This window comes from Agrilus planipennis, unplaced genomic scaffold (assembly GCF_000699045.2).
Source record: "Agrilus planipennis isolate EAB-ADULT unplaced genomic scaffold, Apla_2.0 scaffold103, whole genome shotgun sequence".
In the NCBI taxonomy this organism is placed as follows: Eukaryota; Metazoa; Arthropoda; class Insecta; order Coleoptera; family Buprestidae; genus Agrilus; species Agrilus planipennis.
In genome coordinates this window covers 749,686-766,361 of record NW_020438959.1, presented here as the reverse complement: position 1 = coordinate 766,361, position 16,676 = coordinate 749,686, and the positions used below count along the sequence as shown (strand labels likewise).

General features: G+C 34.0%; 3 protein-coding genes across 7 annotated transcripts; 1 reads left to right on the top strand and 2 right to left on the bottom strand.

Annotated features, from left to right (window-relative positions):
* Positions 1 to 106: 106 nt before the first annotated feature.
* Positions 107 to 9,746, bottom strand: LOC108736752. Of its 2 annotated transcripts, none has more exons than XM_018469310.2 (10): positions 9,645 to 9,746; positions 7,961 to 8,877; positions 7,573 to 7,885; positions 6,595 to 7,500; positions 5,915 to 6,532; positions 4,778 to 5,811; positions 4,471 to 4,720; positions 4,170 to 4,408; positions 3,052 to 3,295; positions 107 to 2,987 (listed from the first exon to the last, which is right to left on the bottom strand). In XM_018469310.2, exons 2-10 carry the CDS (start codon positions 8,401 to 8,403, stop codon positions 1,755 to 1,757), a joined length of 5,280 nt encoding a protein of 1,759 aa, XP_018324812.1. In that variant the 5' UTR covers positions 8,404 to 8,877; positions 9,645 to 9,746; the 3' UTR covers positions 107 to 1,754. The 2 variants fall into 2 exon arrangements, with proteins under 2 accessions (XP_018324812.1, XP_018324811.1); XM_018469309.2 differs by lacking the exon at positions 9,645 to 9,746 and adding an exon at positions 8,923 to 9,608 and having other exon boundaries at positions 7,961 to 8,809.
* A 493-nt stretch (positions 9,747 to 10,239) lies between these two features.
* LOC108736737 (histone chaperone asf1) lies at positions 10,240 to 11,770 on the bottom strand. Its single transcript, XM_018469288.2, has 4 exons — positions 11,397 to 11,770; positions 11,211 to 11,326; positions 10,980 to 11,156; positions 10,240 to 10,908 (listed from the first exon to the last, which is right to left on the bottom strand). The coding sequence occupies exons 1-4, from the start codon at positions 11,503 to 11,505 to the stop codon at positions 10,696 to 10,698; spliced, it is 615 nt and encodes a 204-aa protein (XP_018324790.1). The 5' UTR covers positions 11,506 to 11,770; the 3' UTR covers positions 10,240 to 10,695.
* Positions 11,771 to 11,956: 186 nt separating this feature from the next.
* Positions 11,957 to 15,386, top strand: LOC108736750. Of its 4 annotated transcripts, XM_018469308.2 has the most exons (5): positions 11,957 to 12,135; positions 12,389 to 12,468; positions 12,533 to 14,548; positions 14,702 to 14,800; positions 14,852 to 15,386. In XM_018469308.2, exons 1-5 carry the CDS (start codon positions 12,077 to 12,079, stop codon positions 14,926 to 14,928), a joined length of 2,331 nt encoding a protein of 776 aa, XP_018324810.1. In that variant the 5' UTR covers positions 11,957 to 12,076; the 3' UTR covers positions 14,929 to 15,386. The 4 variants fall into 4 exon arrangements, with proteins under 4 accessions (XP_018324810.1, XP_018324807.1, XP_018324809.1 ...); XM_018469305.2 differs by having other exon boundaries at positions 14,702 to 15,386; XM_018469307.2 differs by having other exon boundaries at positions 12,333 to 12,468; positions 14,702 to 15,386.
* Positions 15,387 to 16,676: the final 1,290 nt, after the last annotated feature.

Below are 16,676 nucleotides of genomic sequence, written 5' to 3'. Positions count from 1 at the left end.
GATTAAAAATTTTCGTTCACATGAAAGTTAAAGCTTTTTGGGTAGAATAGAGTAGTATAATTAGTGCACATTAATTTTCACTTTTGATAAAGAAAACACAAATTGTATGATAAAACAATGGTTTTTATTTGAAATACTCTTCCATGTAGGAACTAAAATTTCTGAACGTCAGTCTTAATAATTAAAAAAAAGTTGTAGGTGACGATTAATTAAAACCATATAAGTACACATAAATAACAAACTTTTTACAACTAAAAAAGGGATACATAACGGTTTACACTGGCTCTTCATTAAGTGCTTTTTTTATCACTTACCATCACTAACACTTTATATATTTACATTCTTAAAAAGAGTGGAGAGTGAACGTCTTTTTTTACATAGACAGACAGCTGCTTATTATCACTATAAGAAACACAGGTTTTCAATGCACTTTTCAAAGATGTCGAGCATTTTGCAAAAACGTTCAATTGTAAGTAAACGAACTCATGATAAAATTTGATATTAATGAAAGGGTCGTTTGCAAAACATCATACACATTCAAAAAGATGCATTTTTTTAGAAATAAATTACATAATGATAAAAATCATAAATAAGTTAAAGTTTTAGCGTACTTAACAATTATTACAAATTATCGAGACCCTTAATATTAATTTAATTAGTAACGACAGTAGCTAATCAGGCGCTGGATTTTTTCATATTTTTTTACGATATCATATTTCAATCATTTATCACAATAATACTTAACAGCAAATGCAAGAAAAACCTCATGAAAGGTCAATCAAAAAAACTTAAGCTTAAAAAATTGTTATAATTATAGTATTGTTTCTCCAGTGCCGGCTGGGTACGATACGAGATTAACAACGTTATGGCAATGCTCGCGATCCGGTCCTGTCGCTTTTTATTTTAAATCCAATAATAAATAACAATAAATATCACAAACGAAAGCGAACCAGTGTTTCCCGTTAGGTAACGTTTTACGCGGGAAACGAAGGTGTGATGTACTCTTTTGATTGAGCAAAATAACAGGTCGATCGATATGTCCAAATATTTGCTAAATTAAAATGAAAAGGTGTGTTTTTTTAACAAATACAAAAGAGATTATTATTACTAAACAGTTTAGGATATAGATTGAATTGTACCCGTAGTTTTATGGGGGTTAAATTTACAGTATGTATTCAACTACTCGCTACTCTTAAAAACCGAATTCCATAAAATTTAAAAAACCTACCTATCAATTATATCTTACAAAAATATTTCTCGTTTAGTTGAAACAATTCCTTTTATAAATTATTACTTAACTAAAAATAGTAATTTGTAATTGTTAATTAATATTTAAAAAAAAATGCATCAATGTAATTTTGTAATAAATAATCCGTTATAGTTTTATACGGACTAAAGTTAAAAATTTAGAATTATTTAAAGTGCTTTTCTAAAACAATTAAAAATACAATTTTCAGTCAATTTCATGTTTACAGTCTCGATTATTAATCGCTTTTCAAAAATTCTGATTTGTACCATAAATTCACATTTGCGAGAATTAAGCATCGTCGTAACTTACTTTATATTTACGCTAAATAATTCTTTCCTAATCGTTGTAGTTTGCCACTTTTTATTATTTACTGCGCCCCAAAAAACAAGCAATATCGCCATTTTTCCGAAAAGTACAGTAAACATTGATATAATTGAACAACCGATCGACCAAATAATTAACGACAAAATAAACGACAATAAACCTACGGGCATTACAAGTAACGTCATGAAAGTATGGACGAGACAGCCTCGTCCAGGTCCAGATTAGAATTTTGTTGCAGATTTAGTATCGAGTCGATAGCAGACTGCACTTGTTCGTCGATACTATTATTACCGCTATCCGTCTCGCTACTGCTGCTATTATTCTGCTGGACACCATGCTGATGCAGCACCTGTTGTTGCTGCTGTTGGTGATGGTGGTGATGAATAACGTGGTGATGCGAACTATTTACACTATGTACAACACTACTAACACTGTGGTTCATTAGCATCGTCTGATTTTGCTGTTGTTGTTGCTGCTGCTGTTGCTGTTGGACGATTTGCTGAGTATGCTGATGATGACTACTACCGAACACCGGATACGCCGTATGGTGATGATGGTGGAATGCACGCGAGCCAAATGTAACATTTTCACTATCCAAATTCCCGTTAGCCAATGTAGTTCTTTGCTGTTGTGTCACTACAAATCTTTGTGGTTGTTGCTGCTGCTGATGCTGCAGCTGTTGCTGGAAATCATCCGAATACACCTGATGATTTTTAGAGTTGGTGGTTTTCGATGATCGCATCACATTTTGGTGATTTGATGTTACAGTCGCCGTTGCGTATGCATTTGCAGTTGTCATTTTAATCCCAACCCCCGGATTAAGTGCGCCGCGCATGTAATGTTGTTCAGACTGGAGCAAATGATTCGATGTGGCAACGACGTCGTGTAACGTTGGTACGACTTGAACATTAGGGCACGGCGCTTTCATTCCCTGTGCTCGAGCTACGGTTTCCCGCGATGCTTGCACCATATTCGTACACTCTTGTCCTCGTTTGCTATGCTTGTCCACACGAAATTTCTTTAATGTTTCTAGGCGAGAATCGCTACTCGCCGTCCTTTTCGGTGGATGTTGATTTTGTTGTGATTGCTGTCGTACAGTAGGAGGGGTAGGTGTAGCTGTATTAGGTGGTGGAGAACTAGCGATATCTTCGTCCTTAGCCGCAGGGGATTGTGGTATGCAGCCGAGCTCACGTTGAATACACGCCCACTCGTCATATTCGTCCGGCGATTGATCAGTGGGGTTGGCGGTTTTGTACTGTTGGCACTGTTGCTTTATGGGGGTATTCGAAGATGGTGGTAACGTGGGTGTAGGGGGTCTTTCTTCCAGTTCTTGACGTAATTTTATCATCGATTGCTGTTCTTCCGTCAGAAGCATACGATCAAGCATCATCAATTCAGACGTTTGGACCTCACGCTATTTAATAAATGAAAACATATTAATTTAACTATAAAACAATATGCTAACATCCGGTCATTACCGCACTTTCCTTGAGCAGCAAGTACCTATACTTGTCGACCATTTTGGCAAATTTGTCAATAAAATGCTTAGCAGTTAATTCAAATATCTCGTCAGCCTTGGCGAGATCTTTCTGCGACAGGACTGGCTGATTGTAACAGTGGTAACGTATTAGCCGTTTACAAGCATCTGCCTTATCTCTGAACGGCGTGTGAATGTCTGGTTTCATAGCACCATTTTGGTCTGTATTTAGCTGCTGTTCCAAACTAAATAAAAAGATTTATTTTAAAAAAATGGACTATTCAGAACTTCAAATGTGTAATCATTACCTAAACAATAAACTTGTATAAAGGGATTTATTTAAATGTTCTGACCATTTTAAATTATTATTACTTTTTTATTAAACTTGCAATTTGTTTACAACTTACTATTTAATTACTGCATTGTATATATCTATCCTAATCTTGTACATGATAATGTCCAAATTAATTGCGAGCACCGATTGCTTAAAGATAAGTAGACCAATTTCTTAGAAACTGCAAATTCGATGTTTGCGTTTGGACACAAGATTAGCTTTTCCCAATTTCAACAATAGCGTTTTTAAAATCATTTTACGCGAATCGTATAACAGTCTTCACTAATTTCGACGTTCATTTTCGTATTAATTTTATTTAAGAAACGTACATTTGTTGTTTCGTAATTATGTTTCGATAAGTCGGCTGAAGCGCTTGTTATAAACTAACTGATAACAGTCTCGTTCGAGTATTGTAATTTCTACGCTTAGATAAAAACGACGACGGAGAGAGATGACTTTCGCAAATACTATTTAAGTAAAAAAAGGAACAATTGTATTTTTAAAGAGATAAGTGTACGATTACGGCCTACTTATCTAACAAATGTTTCGCGAATATGGCTCAAATTATTGTAATACGATAATCTTAACAACCCCTAGGGGTTAACTATCAAAAAAATACTATTTTTCGGTCAATCTTCACTATTTTATAAGTATTAAAACTTTAATTTGAGGGTATATTAAAACGCTTTAATAAGTGAAGATTAACTAAATAATAAGTAACGTATATATGCTTGTTGAATTTTTATTTTATATTTCAAAAATATATATTTTAGATATGTACTTACAGTTGCGCCTTGGCGAATGTGGGTAAATATTTGTTCTGTTGTTGCGACGGGGGCGTATCATTAACACTGTTAGCGCTAGAGGGCGACTTTAGCTGCATACCGGAACTGACGACAATCGAGCGTTTGTTAACGGGCGGGGTCGTGCTTGGGGGCGGCATCAAGGTGTGTGGGGAAGGGTTGAGATCACTATTGTTCCCTGATGATGACATCAGCTGCACCCGTGGAGAATGTTGTTGCACCTGAAATTAACACAAAAACATTTACAAATTCGTAGACAACTAAGAAAAATAAATTATCTTGCCTGATGAGGACTAGAATCACACGAACTTCGAACAGATACACTCGATTGAGGAGTTCCTCCTCCCAAAGAAGGCTCACTCTTTGGAAGGGTTGTAACGATCCCTAAAGAGGTTGGATTGATAATGGTCAGTTGATTATTTTGGTAAATAACTTTGTCAGGCGGCAGGAGTTTCCCGGACGCAAGTATCTTCTGTTGTTCAGCGAAAAGTAATTTAAGGGCGTTATGCATCTCAGTATCACCGGGGGTTAACCTTCAAAATAAAAGAATTATTGTATACAATCTACATGTTGATTAAACAGTTAATTACCTCTGAGATAATGTCTGTATCTGTAACTGAATGCTTTTGAGATGTTGTTGTTGTTGAGGCGTGAGTTGTATAGTATGCACTCTTTGTGTTGTTTGTGGTTGTGACTGCTGTTGTACCATGGGTGCCGATTGACTAGTCACCACTGGTACAGGCGCTCCAGTAGCAGACTCGTCCAAAAGTTGTCCCAGAAGATGCTCTACGTCCTGATTAGTTGCGTTCGTTTCCGATACTATAGCGTGATTATTTTTGTTTACTACTTGTGGCGTCTGAGAACCTTGTGATATTTGTATCTTCGCCGTTGTCTTCTGCTGCTGATGGTTAGTACTGTTGTTGTTTTGAATTATATTACTATTGCTACCGTTGTTAGTTAGCTGCACTGAAGGCTGCACAATTGCTGATGGCTGTGATACAGACTTCTGTTGAACTACAGCTGGTTGAGGTTGAACTACTACAGGCTGGGGTTGAACCTGAGGCAAAATCTTTGGTGGTGACTGCAAAGCACTCACCAAACTTGACTTTGTCTCTTTGAAAACAGTATTTACATGCTTGTCCACGATGTTTGTGGCTTGTTTGTTATCCTGCAGGATACTTTTAACGTTTGGATTATTTGACTGTATTTTAGTCACCTTTTTAACAGGTTTAATCTTTGGTGATAATTTAACCATTTTATTATTGTTATCTCCCGTTTGGTTTCCCGCGTCGATGTACTTGTTATTTGAGGAATTTGGCCGCTGCATGAAAATGGTCTGACCATTGACGGTGAGATGACCATTCCTTTTAAGTTGTTCCAATTGTTCAGGAGTAAGGTTGACTACGTAAGAGGTGGGAGGTGGTGTTGGTGATGGTTGTGTAGGGTTTTCAGTGCCATTTTGTTGACTTATAGGTGGGTGATGAATGGTTTGTACTGGTTGCGGATGGACTGTTTGTACTGGAGGTTGCTGTGATTTTTGAAACGGTTGGACTTTTAGAATAGGTTGCGTTTGTTGTAAATTCGAGTGTGAGTGAACTGATTGAGACGGCTGTGAAGTTTGAACCTAAATAATAAAAAAACAACAGTTTGAAAATAAAATCAATTAATTTTAAAATCCACTTCTGAAATGCTTGGGAATCTGTAACAGCAATAATAATAAATTTTACCTGCTGTGACTGAGAATGGACGACCTGTTGCGTCTGGGGCGAGTGAGATATCTGTTGTTGCTGAGCTTGAAATTGTTGCTGTGCAGCCTGTAGCTGTTGTTTCTGGACTTGAGCTTGTACCTGCGCTTGCACTTGGGCTTGAACCTGCGCTTGCACTTGGGCTTGAACCTGCGCTTGCACTTGTGACTGTAACTGTTGTGCCTGAAGTTGGGACTGAATCTGCGATTGGATGGTGGACGGGCTTTGTTGGATTATTGGATGTGACTGGATCGTTTGCGACGAGTGCGAGATCTGCGGTTGTGTATAAATCGGTTGTGATTGAATTGTAGCTTGAAGCGGAATTGACTGAGACGCAGCTAGGAGTGACTGAATCTGCGACTGGATGCTCTGAACTTGTGATTGCAGTTGTTGTTGCGCCGCCTGTTGTTGCTGTAGTTGCGTATGTTGCTGGATATTATGTGACTGAATGGTCTGAAGTGGTTGCGGCTGGACGATTTGCATGGGTTGCGATTGCGCCGCATGCTGTAATGCAGCCGTAATTGGTTGCGACTGGACCGTTTGATGTTGGATTGTTTGCTGAACAGTTTGTTGGACGGTTTGTGGCTGAACAGCCTGTATCTAGAAACGATAAAACGAAAGGTTTTACTACAGAGAATTATTAAGAAAATGATATATATTACCTGCGGCTGGATAGTCTGCTGTATCGTTTGTAGCGAATGTTGTACCGTTTGTGGTTGTACGGTTTGTTGTTGGACGGTCTGTATCGTCTGAGACTGAACCGTTTGCTGCTGGATGGTTTGCACAGACTGTTGTTGGATCGTTTGAACTGTTTGTGAATGTACTTGCTGATCTATCGAAGGTTGCAACACAAGTCCATTCAAACCAAAAATGCTTTGCAATAATAATTGTGACTGCAAGTCTTGGTTAAGTGTGGGGTCGTGTTGTAAGACGAGGCGCCCATCTTCGCCAAAGGCCAGTTTGAAGCCGCCATTTCGTTGCACCACCAGGCCATTATTGATTGTTATGTTAGGTGCTATAAAAGAATTTAAAGGTATACTGGTTTGTGCTGTGGCCGCGGCAGCTGCCTGCGATGACTGAAAACTTGTAGTGTTCACACCACTCTGGAAACTTTGATTGAATACTTGAACCAGGGGTGTTGCAGTAGCCGTGTTCAGCGTTGGTTGCTGCGTCATTGTTGAGATCTGTATGTTACCAATTCGTTTATTCATGTCTGTTGTAGTTTGTTGTATTACATTGGGTTGCGACTGAACTTGGACTTGTTGCTGTTCTTGTATTAAGGGTTGAGGCGTCTCTGGTTTAGAGACAACGGCGTTATGTTCACTCTCACTTTGCGAAGTATCGCTCTCGAATTGAATATCGTCTTCATCGCCGATACCTGACAGTTTCATTATATTTGCCAAGTCCAGCTTTTGCTTCTTCTTTTTCGGTTTTTTCTTTGGAGACGACACCACAATGCTGTTAGTCTGCTGAATTTGTTGTGGTGACTGTTGGTGTTGGTGGTGTTGGTGCTGAGGTGCAGACATGGTTTGTACATTCTGAATTATATGCTGATTTTGTTGTGTCACCTATTTTTGAAACAAAGAGAAAAAACGAATCAATTTTTATTATCAAACGTTTTAGAATTTGATTGAGCTGACCTGTGCAACACTGTGTGGTACTTGGGTAACAACTTGAGCAGGTGACGCAAGTTGCACTCCGTTAGTTAGCACCCTGACCATTGGTTGGCCACCCCGTGTGGGCGTTTGCAACTGCAATAACGGTTGGCCGCTGGGTTGTAGCACGAAGCCTTGAGGAGCTGCAGTTTGCATTTGAGCAGGCAACTTAGTGGGTTGCGGACGTAAAATTAACTGAACGCCGGGTGCTAACATTGGCATTTGATTCAGTAATAAAGGCTGGGCTGTGGGCATTATTGTAGTGGCCTGCTGTGTAGCTGGAATTACAATCTGGGGACTATAATGATTTACATTAGTAAATTTATACATAATTTTTAATTTGAAATGTTTTTTTATTGTATTTTCAACTTACCTTACGCTTGGTTTTGGAGACGGTTGCGGACTAGCAGATGGTTTAGGTAGTATATTGAGATGGGGTTTCAACTTGATCACATTTTGTGATTGGCTTGTCTGAATAGGCCTGGCCAGCAACTGATGATTGTTGTGAATTATTTGCATCACAGGAAAATTTGGTTGTGGTGGTGGTGGTGATTTTAACTGAGGAGATGGCGATTTTAAGCTAACTGGTGAAGAGTAAGGTGACTGTGGATAACCAGGACTATGATTTGATGTATAAACAGGCTGTGGTTGTTTTTTAATTAGATGTAAGTTGTTTGAGCCGATAACTGTGCAGTTGGTATTGAGAGATTCGTATTCGTTGACGATCGAAATTTTTTCGAGCCTATTTTGAGATTGAAAACTGCTTTTTGGCGATTTACACATTTTTGGCAGCTGCTTTGGGGGGTTTGAAGACATTTTTCAAATAAGTTTTATCACAACAGCTTAACTTTCACAAATTGGGGCATTTTTTCTATTGGTTAAGCACACAGAGGTAATATAATTAACAAATTTATTCAACTGGAATGCACTTTTGTTTAACATGTATCCTCATGTTGGAGCGCTATTAACTATGTTACAACTGGCACTACACTATTATTGTTATTTTACACTAGATCACAAACGAAGTATTCGTTTTCATCCAAACTCAAATAATGCCATATTATTGTATGGAACTTGAAAAAGAACCACCCAATACGAGGACATTATTCGTAAGCTAAGGCGAATTTCATTTTCCTTTAAGGCGTTTCTTCGTAACGTTCAATTATTTTATTGCTTATGATTACTATTTAAGCTGTTTCCAGACTTCAGGTAGCACACTTGCCTGCAAAAAACATTCCATTTACAAATTTTCGAAAGAGAACATAACCTCGTGGTAAAGTCAAAGTACGTCTGTAACAAAAGAAACTCGTTAATATTTCATTTAAAATTACTTACTTAATAAGTTTGAGGTTAGATGTTTAAAATAGTTTAAGTTTATTTCGTAACTAAGCGTAATGTGTAGGCATTTGTTTACAAACAAATTCGCAAATTTGCAAACAAAAAGCTGTATCATGAAACCGCCATCTTTTTCGACGTCTCTCTTTTTTTCTTTTTTTCTCCGCCAGGCGAAAAGATGGCGTCCCAGCAAGTTTTCACAAAAAAATCTTATTGATGCTAAATCGGCAATTAAATGTCGAATTATCATAATTACAAAATAATCCGTTGCCAAACCTACTGACCAATTGCCGAGTGGTGGGCTTTTCATTAAAACAATAAAAAATTGAAAGGCATATTATTATCGTGAGGGAGTGGGTGGGGAAATCGAAAGTACAATTGAAAATGGTGGGGATGCAAAAGCTCTTAAAACCGAAAAAGGTGGTAAAACAGCTGTAATAACAAAAAATTGTCGTCTTAATTTAAAAAGTTTATAAAAACACGATCAACGACCTGATACACAATTATATTCTTCATGCAATTCAAAACAATCGATACAAAAGTAAGGTTATCAGGAAGAAGCAAAATAAAAGTGCATTCTACACAACTCTAAATCGTCCTGAGAGTGAAAAATAACTCTGTTTTTGAAAAACGCATCAAAAACAGCCGTTTCAAGCCGGTACGTGACTAAGGAGTCCTACCCACATGATTTTCAAGATAAAATGAATAAAATTTCTACGTACCTTAACAATTTTCACTTCATGGGCTGAAACGGGGTTCACAAAACTAAAATCAGGGAACGCGCGCTTCTGATTGGTTGGCCGTCAGCGTCATTTGATATACAAAAAAATAACATTTACTTTGAGGTTAAAATAGATAAGATAGGAAAATAGACCCTATGTATTCTGCGCATAGGGCCCCTCGATAATTTAGTGGTATCTTTCATTTCATTACATTACGAGGTTTTTAAACTAATAATAATAATTCTTTGGATTCTTGGAAGTGACCATGCAATGATAATTAGGATTCAAATTCTTTTATTTATGATGCGCTGTAAAAGTCAACTTAAAATGTTATTATTACTTAATACGATCAAGTAGCTGCATAATTTATGAGATCAACTTAGTTTTTATAACCAGAAATTCAATAAAGTACAGCTTTTATTTAATTATATAGCTGCTTTTGATAAGTGAATAGGAAACTAGCACATGAAACATAGTTCTCTTACTGTTAAATATTTTTTATGATTATCGTCATCTTGTATTTAATTAAAACCCCTATATATACTCAGTAAAAAAGAAACTTGACTTATTTACAAAATTTATTATTAAAAAAAATTATTAGCTATACACATATTATTAAATTTTTAACAGTTCAGTTTTATGGTTAACTTAAATTCGTAAAAAATTAACAAAAAGATCAAGTCCGCAATTAATATTGGCTCTTTTACAGGAAGTATATTTAGATATTAGTGAAGTACGAAAATTGTTAACAAGAGACAAAAATTATAAAATTTTTCCATACCTTATACAAAATATTACTTAGCCAATTGCTTTAATAGTAGAGTGGGACACTGCCTAATTGCATCATATAATATTTAAATTAGTGAAATATGAAAATTGTTAACAAAAAAGAAAAAAATTATCACATTTTTTTAATTAATATGCCTTATACAAAATAATATTATTCAACCAATTACTTTATTAGTTGAGTGGGGCACTGCTGAGTTGTTTCATATTTTACAACAAAGTGTTCCTTTGAAAAGTGCCGAAATTTTAGTTAATTATATTTTGCTCAAGAACACTCCATAGTTGCCATTGAGTTAGAATTTTCATTAAATGAATGAATGTTTAAAGAAGTATTGGCACTTGTACTTTCATTGGTAACTAAACTTGTAGTTCCATTAATTTCATTGTTTGTTGTACTACTTTCCTGATTTGTTGTTTCTTCCCAGTTAATTTTGAAACGTGTTACTCTTGGCTCAGATGCTAAAATGTTCCTAGTAACCTGCTCAAATAAGAGAACAATTTAAAAAAATATGTATTTACTCCATTGATAAAGTTATGCTGATAACCAACCTTATCAAACTGTGGTGGACTGGGGGGATTTTCTCGTAACTCAACATCGCTGTATTCATTATTAATAAAATAGCCTACACGAATGAATTCCTGCCCTTTGTAACAACAAGTTAATAACACAACTGTTACACCTATAGCGTCGTTTTCGGGTATTCGAGTAACATCAGGGGGATCAGCCTAAATACATAAAATTTTTATAAAGTTCTTGATTTTTAAATCTTGCTTACTCACTTGAAAAACAAACATATGTTTTCCCTCTGGAATAGGTCCTACATATACAGAATCTAATATTTGATCGTGTTCTTCACTTTCTGCACTGCCCACGTAAATCATTTTCCATTCTAAATCTAAAAAGTTAGGGCAGTTAACATTTAAAAGTAAAGTTAAAATGGACAGTAAATTTTATTAATGTTTTACCCTCTTTAAGTTCCTCTATGCATTCAAAAGTAATTTCAAATTGGAATGGATTCAGAAAAGGACTGGGATTATCCATCACGGTGATATTACAAAGCTGAACTTTAGCCATATTACTTAGAAAAATATTTATTTCCCAGTTACGGAATTGTAGAGGTTATAATTGACAAAGACTTTTTAATAAGGAAAAACTACAGCTAAATCTTTTATAATTTTGCTTGTGTGACTATTATAATACGATGGATGATGAGTAGCGTTTTATGTTGCAGAGAAATACTTTCGACTTTATCTAACAGAACTTAAAGAAAATAATAACAATCGCTCGGGCACTACTATTATAGGCGGCAAAATCAACTGAACTGGTTGAAGTTTGACGATTTTTGGGAGAATTACTGTTTCTGATAACTTAATAACTTCAAATATTACTATACATCTTAACATTAAGGTTGCGTTCGCATATTTGATCCTTAGTAATTTTTATTACTGAAAATGTACTTTAAAGTATTTTTTTGGCTACATTAGTTTTAAATAATTCATGAGTTAGTTTATTTATAATCTTGCACTAATAATTTTATTATTTTAACATCTATAATTATTTTTGTAGCATCGGTTTATTTGAAAACAACCTAGACACTTGTTTAACCGCGATTTTCAACTGTTAAAAAGTCAACCTGAATATATAGATGTGCGTTATTCTTGTGCAATTTTGCTGTTTTCCAATATATGATTGCAGTATTTTAAGGTAATATGAAAATTTTACGATATATTACATTAAGAGTCCAAAAGTTAGGGTATTCCGGATTAAAAATATCAAACAGATTGATTTTGCGTCTAGTACAAGATAAAACGCTTTATTTATAATAAATGATTTCAACACTTTCATGAATGCAGTTCCGTATCGATTTATAATTCCCTTACATTTTTTAATTAACTGTATAGATTTAAAATCGTTTAATCTGCTATACCATGGCTTACGAAAATTTTAACATGTATAGCAGAGAAGGTATTAAAAAACCAAAGGTGATTGTGGAATCAGTGAAAAGTGATACTATTTATACTCCATTATGGATAAACGGTAAGAGTAATATAAGTTATAATTTAATTATAAATATGTTTATTAAAGCATTGTTATTTATCAGATTTTTGCAATAACATGGAGTTAAAAAAGTCAATTTTCTCAAGATATTACTTAAGCGATGCAAGACTTAACTCTGTACTTAGAATGACTGACAAAGAATTACAAGACACAACTGAAATTGTCATGAAATTTGTGAACAGTCTTTATGGAGACTCCATTGCCCAACAGTTAGGTCTTACAAACAATAACTCTGTTAATCCTGAAGAAGCACTGAGAAAATGGAACATAAAGGATTATATGGCCATGGGAAATGCATATCCATATAATTGCGTATTTAATTTAATGGAAAATGCTCCTTTGAGATCATCTGATCCAAGATTGGTCAAATTAGGATTTGGGAATTTTTCTCAAAACACCTTTCAGACTAATACCTCATCTTCTACTAACAGCATAGGGAAAAACAGGACAGTTGATAAAGTTGGTTATTGTCATCATTTAAATGTATCAAAAATTAATAAAGAAACACAATCAACTGATAAAATTCCTGTTAAAAATGAAAATAATTATAAAGGAAAGCCACTTGTGTCATTAGAAGTAACCACCTTTGCAAATGGGAAACTTGCTAAAATGAATTGTTTAAATAAAACTAACGAGAGTAGCATACAAAAAACAAAGTTATTCTTCACTTTTACAGAATATCAGAAACTTCTGAATGTTCTCCATAAGATTGCTGCAGCACGTACTGAAAGTGCATCCTCACAAAAGCCCATGGACATTATTGAGAACAGATGCAACGTGTGCTTTAACTTTAATACTAACTGTAACAGAAATGTAAATTATACAAATAATACCGTACAAACAAACTACAAGGGGAATGTGGAAAATACGTTTGCATATACTAATACGACAGAAACTTCAAAGTTAATCTGTGAAAAAAAAAATGAGAGTATGTCGCATAATCAGAAGTATTGTATGTCAACTTATACAAGTCCTGAAACAAAAGCAAATGTCTGTAGACCTAACTTAACGAATGTTTACCCAGTTAATGAATCAAAAGAAAAATATAAACCCAGTAATCACAGTGATTTATTAGGTTGTAATGAAAGATGCCCAAAAACGCGCATTACTCTTTCAAATCAAAAGTCAAAACCATCACACCTTTATGACTACGAAGGCAACAAAGAAAATTTGCAGCAAAATAAGTTATTTACCAAACGAGTAGTGTCTCGTCCGTTTCAGAATTGCTATGAACACAACGATTTTGTTGAATGTAAAGATTTTGATAGTTTTCAGTTAAGTATGAGACAGCAAATTAATTCTAAACACAACAAAAAAATTGCTGTAACAAAGAAAAATAAAAATTTAGAATCTGAAAAGAACAAAATTCAGTCTGGGTCTGTTCAAAAGAAGAACAAAGTTTTGACCACTCAAAGCAGAAATGTACAAGTTATCCCTTTAGCGCCGATTACAACTACAACTGTTAAAAGCCAGAGAACAAATAAGAAAAAAAATTGTAGGGATAGTAAAGATTCTGATATAAACAATATAATTGGGGATGAATTTTTAGAAAATACAATGGATGTGATTGATTGGATTGAAAAAAACAGTGACACTTTAAACACTGTCCAATGGTGTAAGTCGGTAAAGGAAATAAAAAACGACCTGTTAAAGGGAATAGATGAAAAAGAAAATAACAATGAAAGTGAAAACAAACCTTTAACCGATAAGACAGGCACAAAAAAGAAAAGCTATTTTAATGACAATAAGAGAAGCACTCAAACAGACGAAAAAGCAAATCCAGATATTAAAAAAGAAAATCATGAAAATAAAATACTTAAAGAAAATGTCACGCAACCTAACAATAATACAGCACAATTCTCTCAAATATCATATGAAGATAAAATTGTACTTGGAAAGAATCAAATTGCAATTCCCAGTACAGAAGCAGAAAAAAATAAAAACGAAACTGAGCACGAAAACAATAGTAATAAATCTAATTCTATCTGTGATCAAATTAAAACAACACCAAAACCTGAAGATGGTACAGAACATCAGAAAAGCTGCGATTCTGCAGAAGGTATTTTCCTCATTAAAAATATTTACTTATTCCTCAAGAAAAATGTTAAAATCATTGCCTCATTACTTTTAATTTATATAATTACCACGTAGGTAATTATATTGAATTAAATGTCAATTAAATTATCATTATTATAAAGTTATGATATTTTAGGAACAGACTTGCTACCAAATTCTAATGAAGATAATAACCAAAAGGCTTATCCTTACAATTTAAGGAAAAGAAAGCCGGTTGTATATTTTTATCCATCAGGTACTATTCAATATTTCACGTATCATGTAGGTAATGCATTGCTTATTCTAGTGTTCAGAAGAATTGTACCGAATAGAGAGTGCAAGAGGGCAAAAACAAGAAATAATAATAAAAAAGAAACTAATTAAAAAGTTAGTAACACTTTTCTTGAGCTTTAAAAAACCTAAGAGTATTTTATATCTTTATCAAAATCTAATCATTTATTAGTCATTTTCTGTGATCAAGATAGGTGCACATTTTTCAAATAAATGTAAGTAAACAAGTAAGTTAAGATGCGTTAAAAAAATGTATATTTTTAATACTAACAGACATTACATACATGTGCCATAAAATTAATGGTAGCTTTTTTATGCCTTTTGAAGGAGGAATACCTTTAAGTTATAGTTAGAATTACGCTTTAATTTGCTCTACATTCGACGATTAGCTTTTTTATTTTAACGAGTTAGTTTATTTTTATTTATTTAGAAAACTGAAGTAAGCACATTTTATTTTTTCAAAGGGCATAAAATTTAGTGCAAGAGATTTATTTTGAGTTTTATTTTTATAATTTCAGTTTATGTTTATGTTCTTTGAATTCCTTTTTCTATTGTTTTTTTTAATTATAAGAAATAAAACCATATTTACCTTACAACATTGTTTATTAATTTAATACGTTCATACATATACGATATATATATTTTATATTTACTTTAAAACAAAGTAGCACTTTAATATAAGTTAAAAAAAAATTAATGAAATTTGCTGTTTAAAAATCTACNTTAACATAAATACATGAAAAACAACGTAAATGTGTCTCGTCGTCCACAAATCCGTACAATGAAATATTTGTATATCTTGTACACACAGATTATTTTTAGTTAGTATGTTCATAATATGATAAAACCATATAAGGATCACTGCAGTAGTAATGTATATGTCAGGGCTTGAAGATGATAAGTATCGAAAATATAAGGTTTTTCTTTCGGTAATTGTGAAACTATATCTACTGATTAATGCAAGACTTTTCAAACTTATACTTAATCTACCAAAGTATAAATCGAATAACGATAAAGATAAAGTCAGTTGTTTGATATAATATACCAAATAGTTTAGTTTACCTATAGACTATGCAATTATGCATATGTAACTGTAAAAGATGCATCGTGTATAATGCGAAACAAATTAATTAGCATTATGCATAATAAATATCCCTCTCATTTCATGCAGGGGAGCAAAACTTAATTTATATATATGAATCATCCTGGATTTCATGATCAGCTTAAAAATACAATCTTTTTGCGATGATATCACGATTATCAAAAATAAATCTATGTATATCTAATCCATCTTTTATATTACCGTTTTTATCGATTACTACAACAATAAAAACTGTGCCTTTTATTCGAATCAGGGACATATAATTGTAGTAACAGTTTATAAAAAGTAAAAGTACTGCGTGATTAGGAAACAATCAAAGAATGTACTTTTGTAAAAGGTAATAGCTTGTGAAATCGTTATGCACATGAGAATATTGTTGCAACTCAAATATGTGAATTTTTTATTTTTGTTCGCCCTGTATATAACGCGCAATATGCCTTTCATTAGCCGGAACAAGTCCTTTCAAAAATCGTTTGATTCGTTCGAGATTGCCCTCTTTTTTCAATTGAACTTCCTGTTGAGCGTTAACTTAAGGATAAGAATGTAGAAATAAATACTCACAAACTTTGCAATAGTGTGTAACCTTCACGGGACATTTCTAAAATTGTCGGTAATTATTTTACCACTAAATAGACAATAAAAAAGCAAACACAGCACAAAAAGTACACAAACAACTTCTACATTTTTGTCGAGTGTATGCGAAAATGAAATTAATAAGTTTTATACTGATTATGTAACT

Bases quoted from the DNA above. Each gene is read 5' to 3' on its own strand.
- LOC108736752 (XM_018469310.2), bottom strand. From the start codon at position 8,403: ATGTCTTCAAACCCCCCAAAGCAGCTGCCAAAAATGTGTAAATCGCCA. The intron at 7,501-7,572 runs GTCAGCTCAATC...TTTCAAAAATAG, and splicing joins TACCACACAGTGTTGCACAG to GTGACACAACAAAATCAGCA. The intron at 4,721-4,777 runs GTAATTAACTGT...TTTATTTTGAAG, and splicing joins ATACAGACATTATCTCAGAG to GTTAACCCCCGGTGATACTG.
- LOC108736737 (XM_018469288.2), bottom strand. From the start codon at position 11,505: ATGGCTAAAGTTCAGCTTTGTAATATCACCGTGATGGATAATCCCAGT. The intron at 11,327-11,396 runs GTAAAACATTAA...CTAACTTTTTAG, and splicing joins CATAGAGGAACTTAAAGAGG to ATTTAGAATGGAAAATGATT. The intron at 10,909-10,979 runs GTTGGTTATCAG...TTATTTGAGCAG, and splicing joins GTCCACCACAGTTTGATAAG to GTTACTAGGAACATTTTAGC.
- LOC108736750 (XM_018469305.2), top strand. From the start codon at position 12,077: ATGTGCGTTATTCTTGTGCAATTTTGCTGTTTTCCAATATATGATTGC. The intron at 12,136-12,388 runs GTAATATGAAAA...TAACATGTATAG, and splicing joins TATGATTGCAGTATTTTAAG to CAGAGAAGGTATTAAAAAAC. The intron at 14,549-14,701 runs GTATTTTCCTCA...ATGATATTTTAG, and splicing joins AAGCTGCGATTCTGCAGAAG to GAACAGACTTGCTACCAAAT.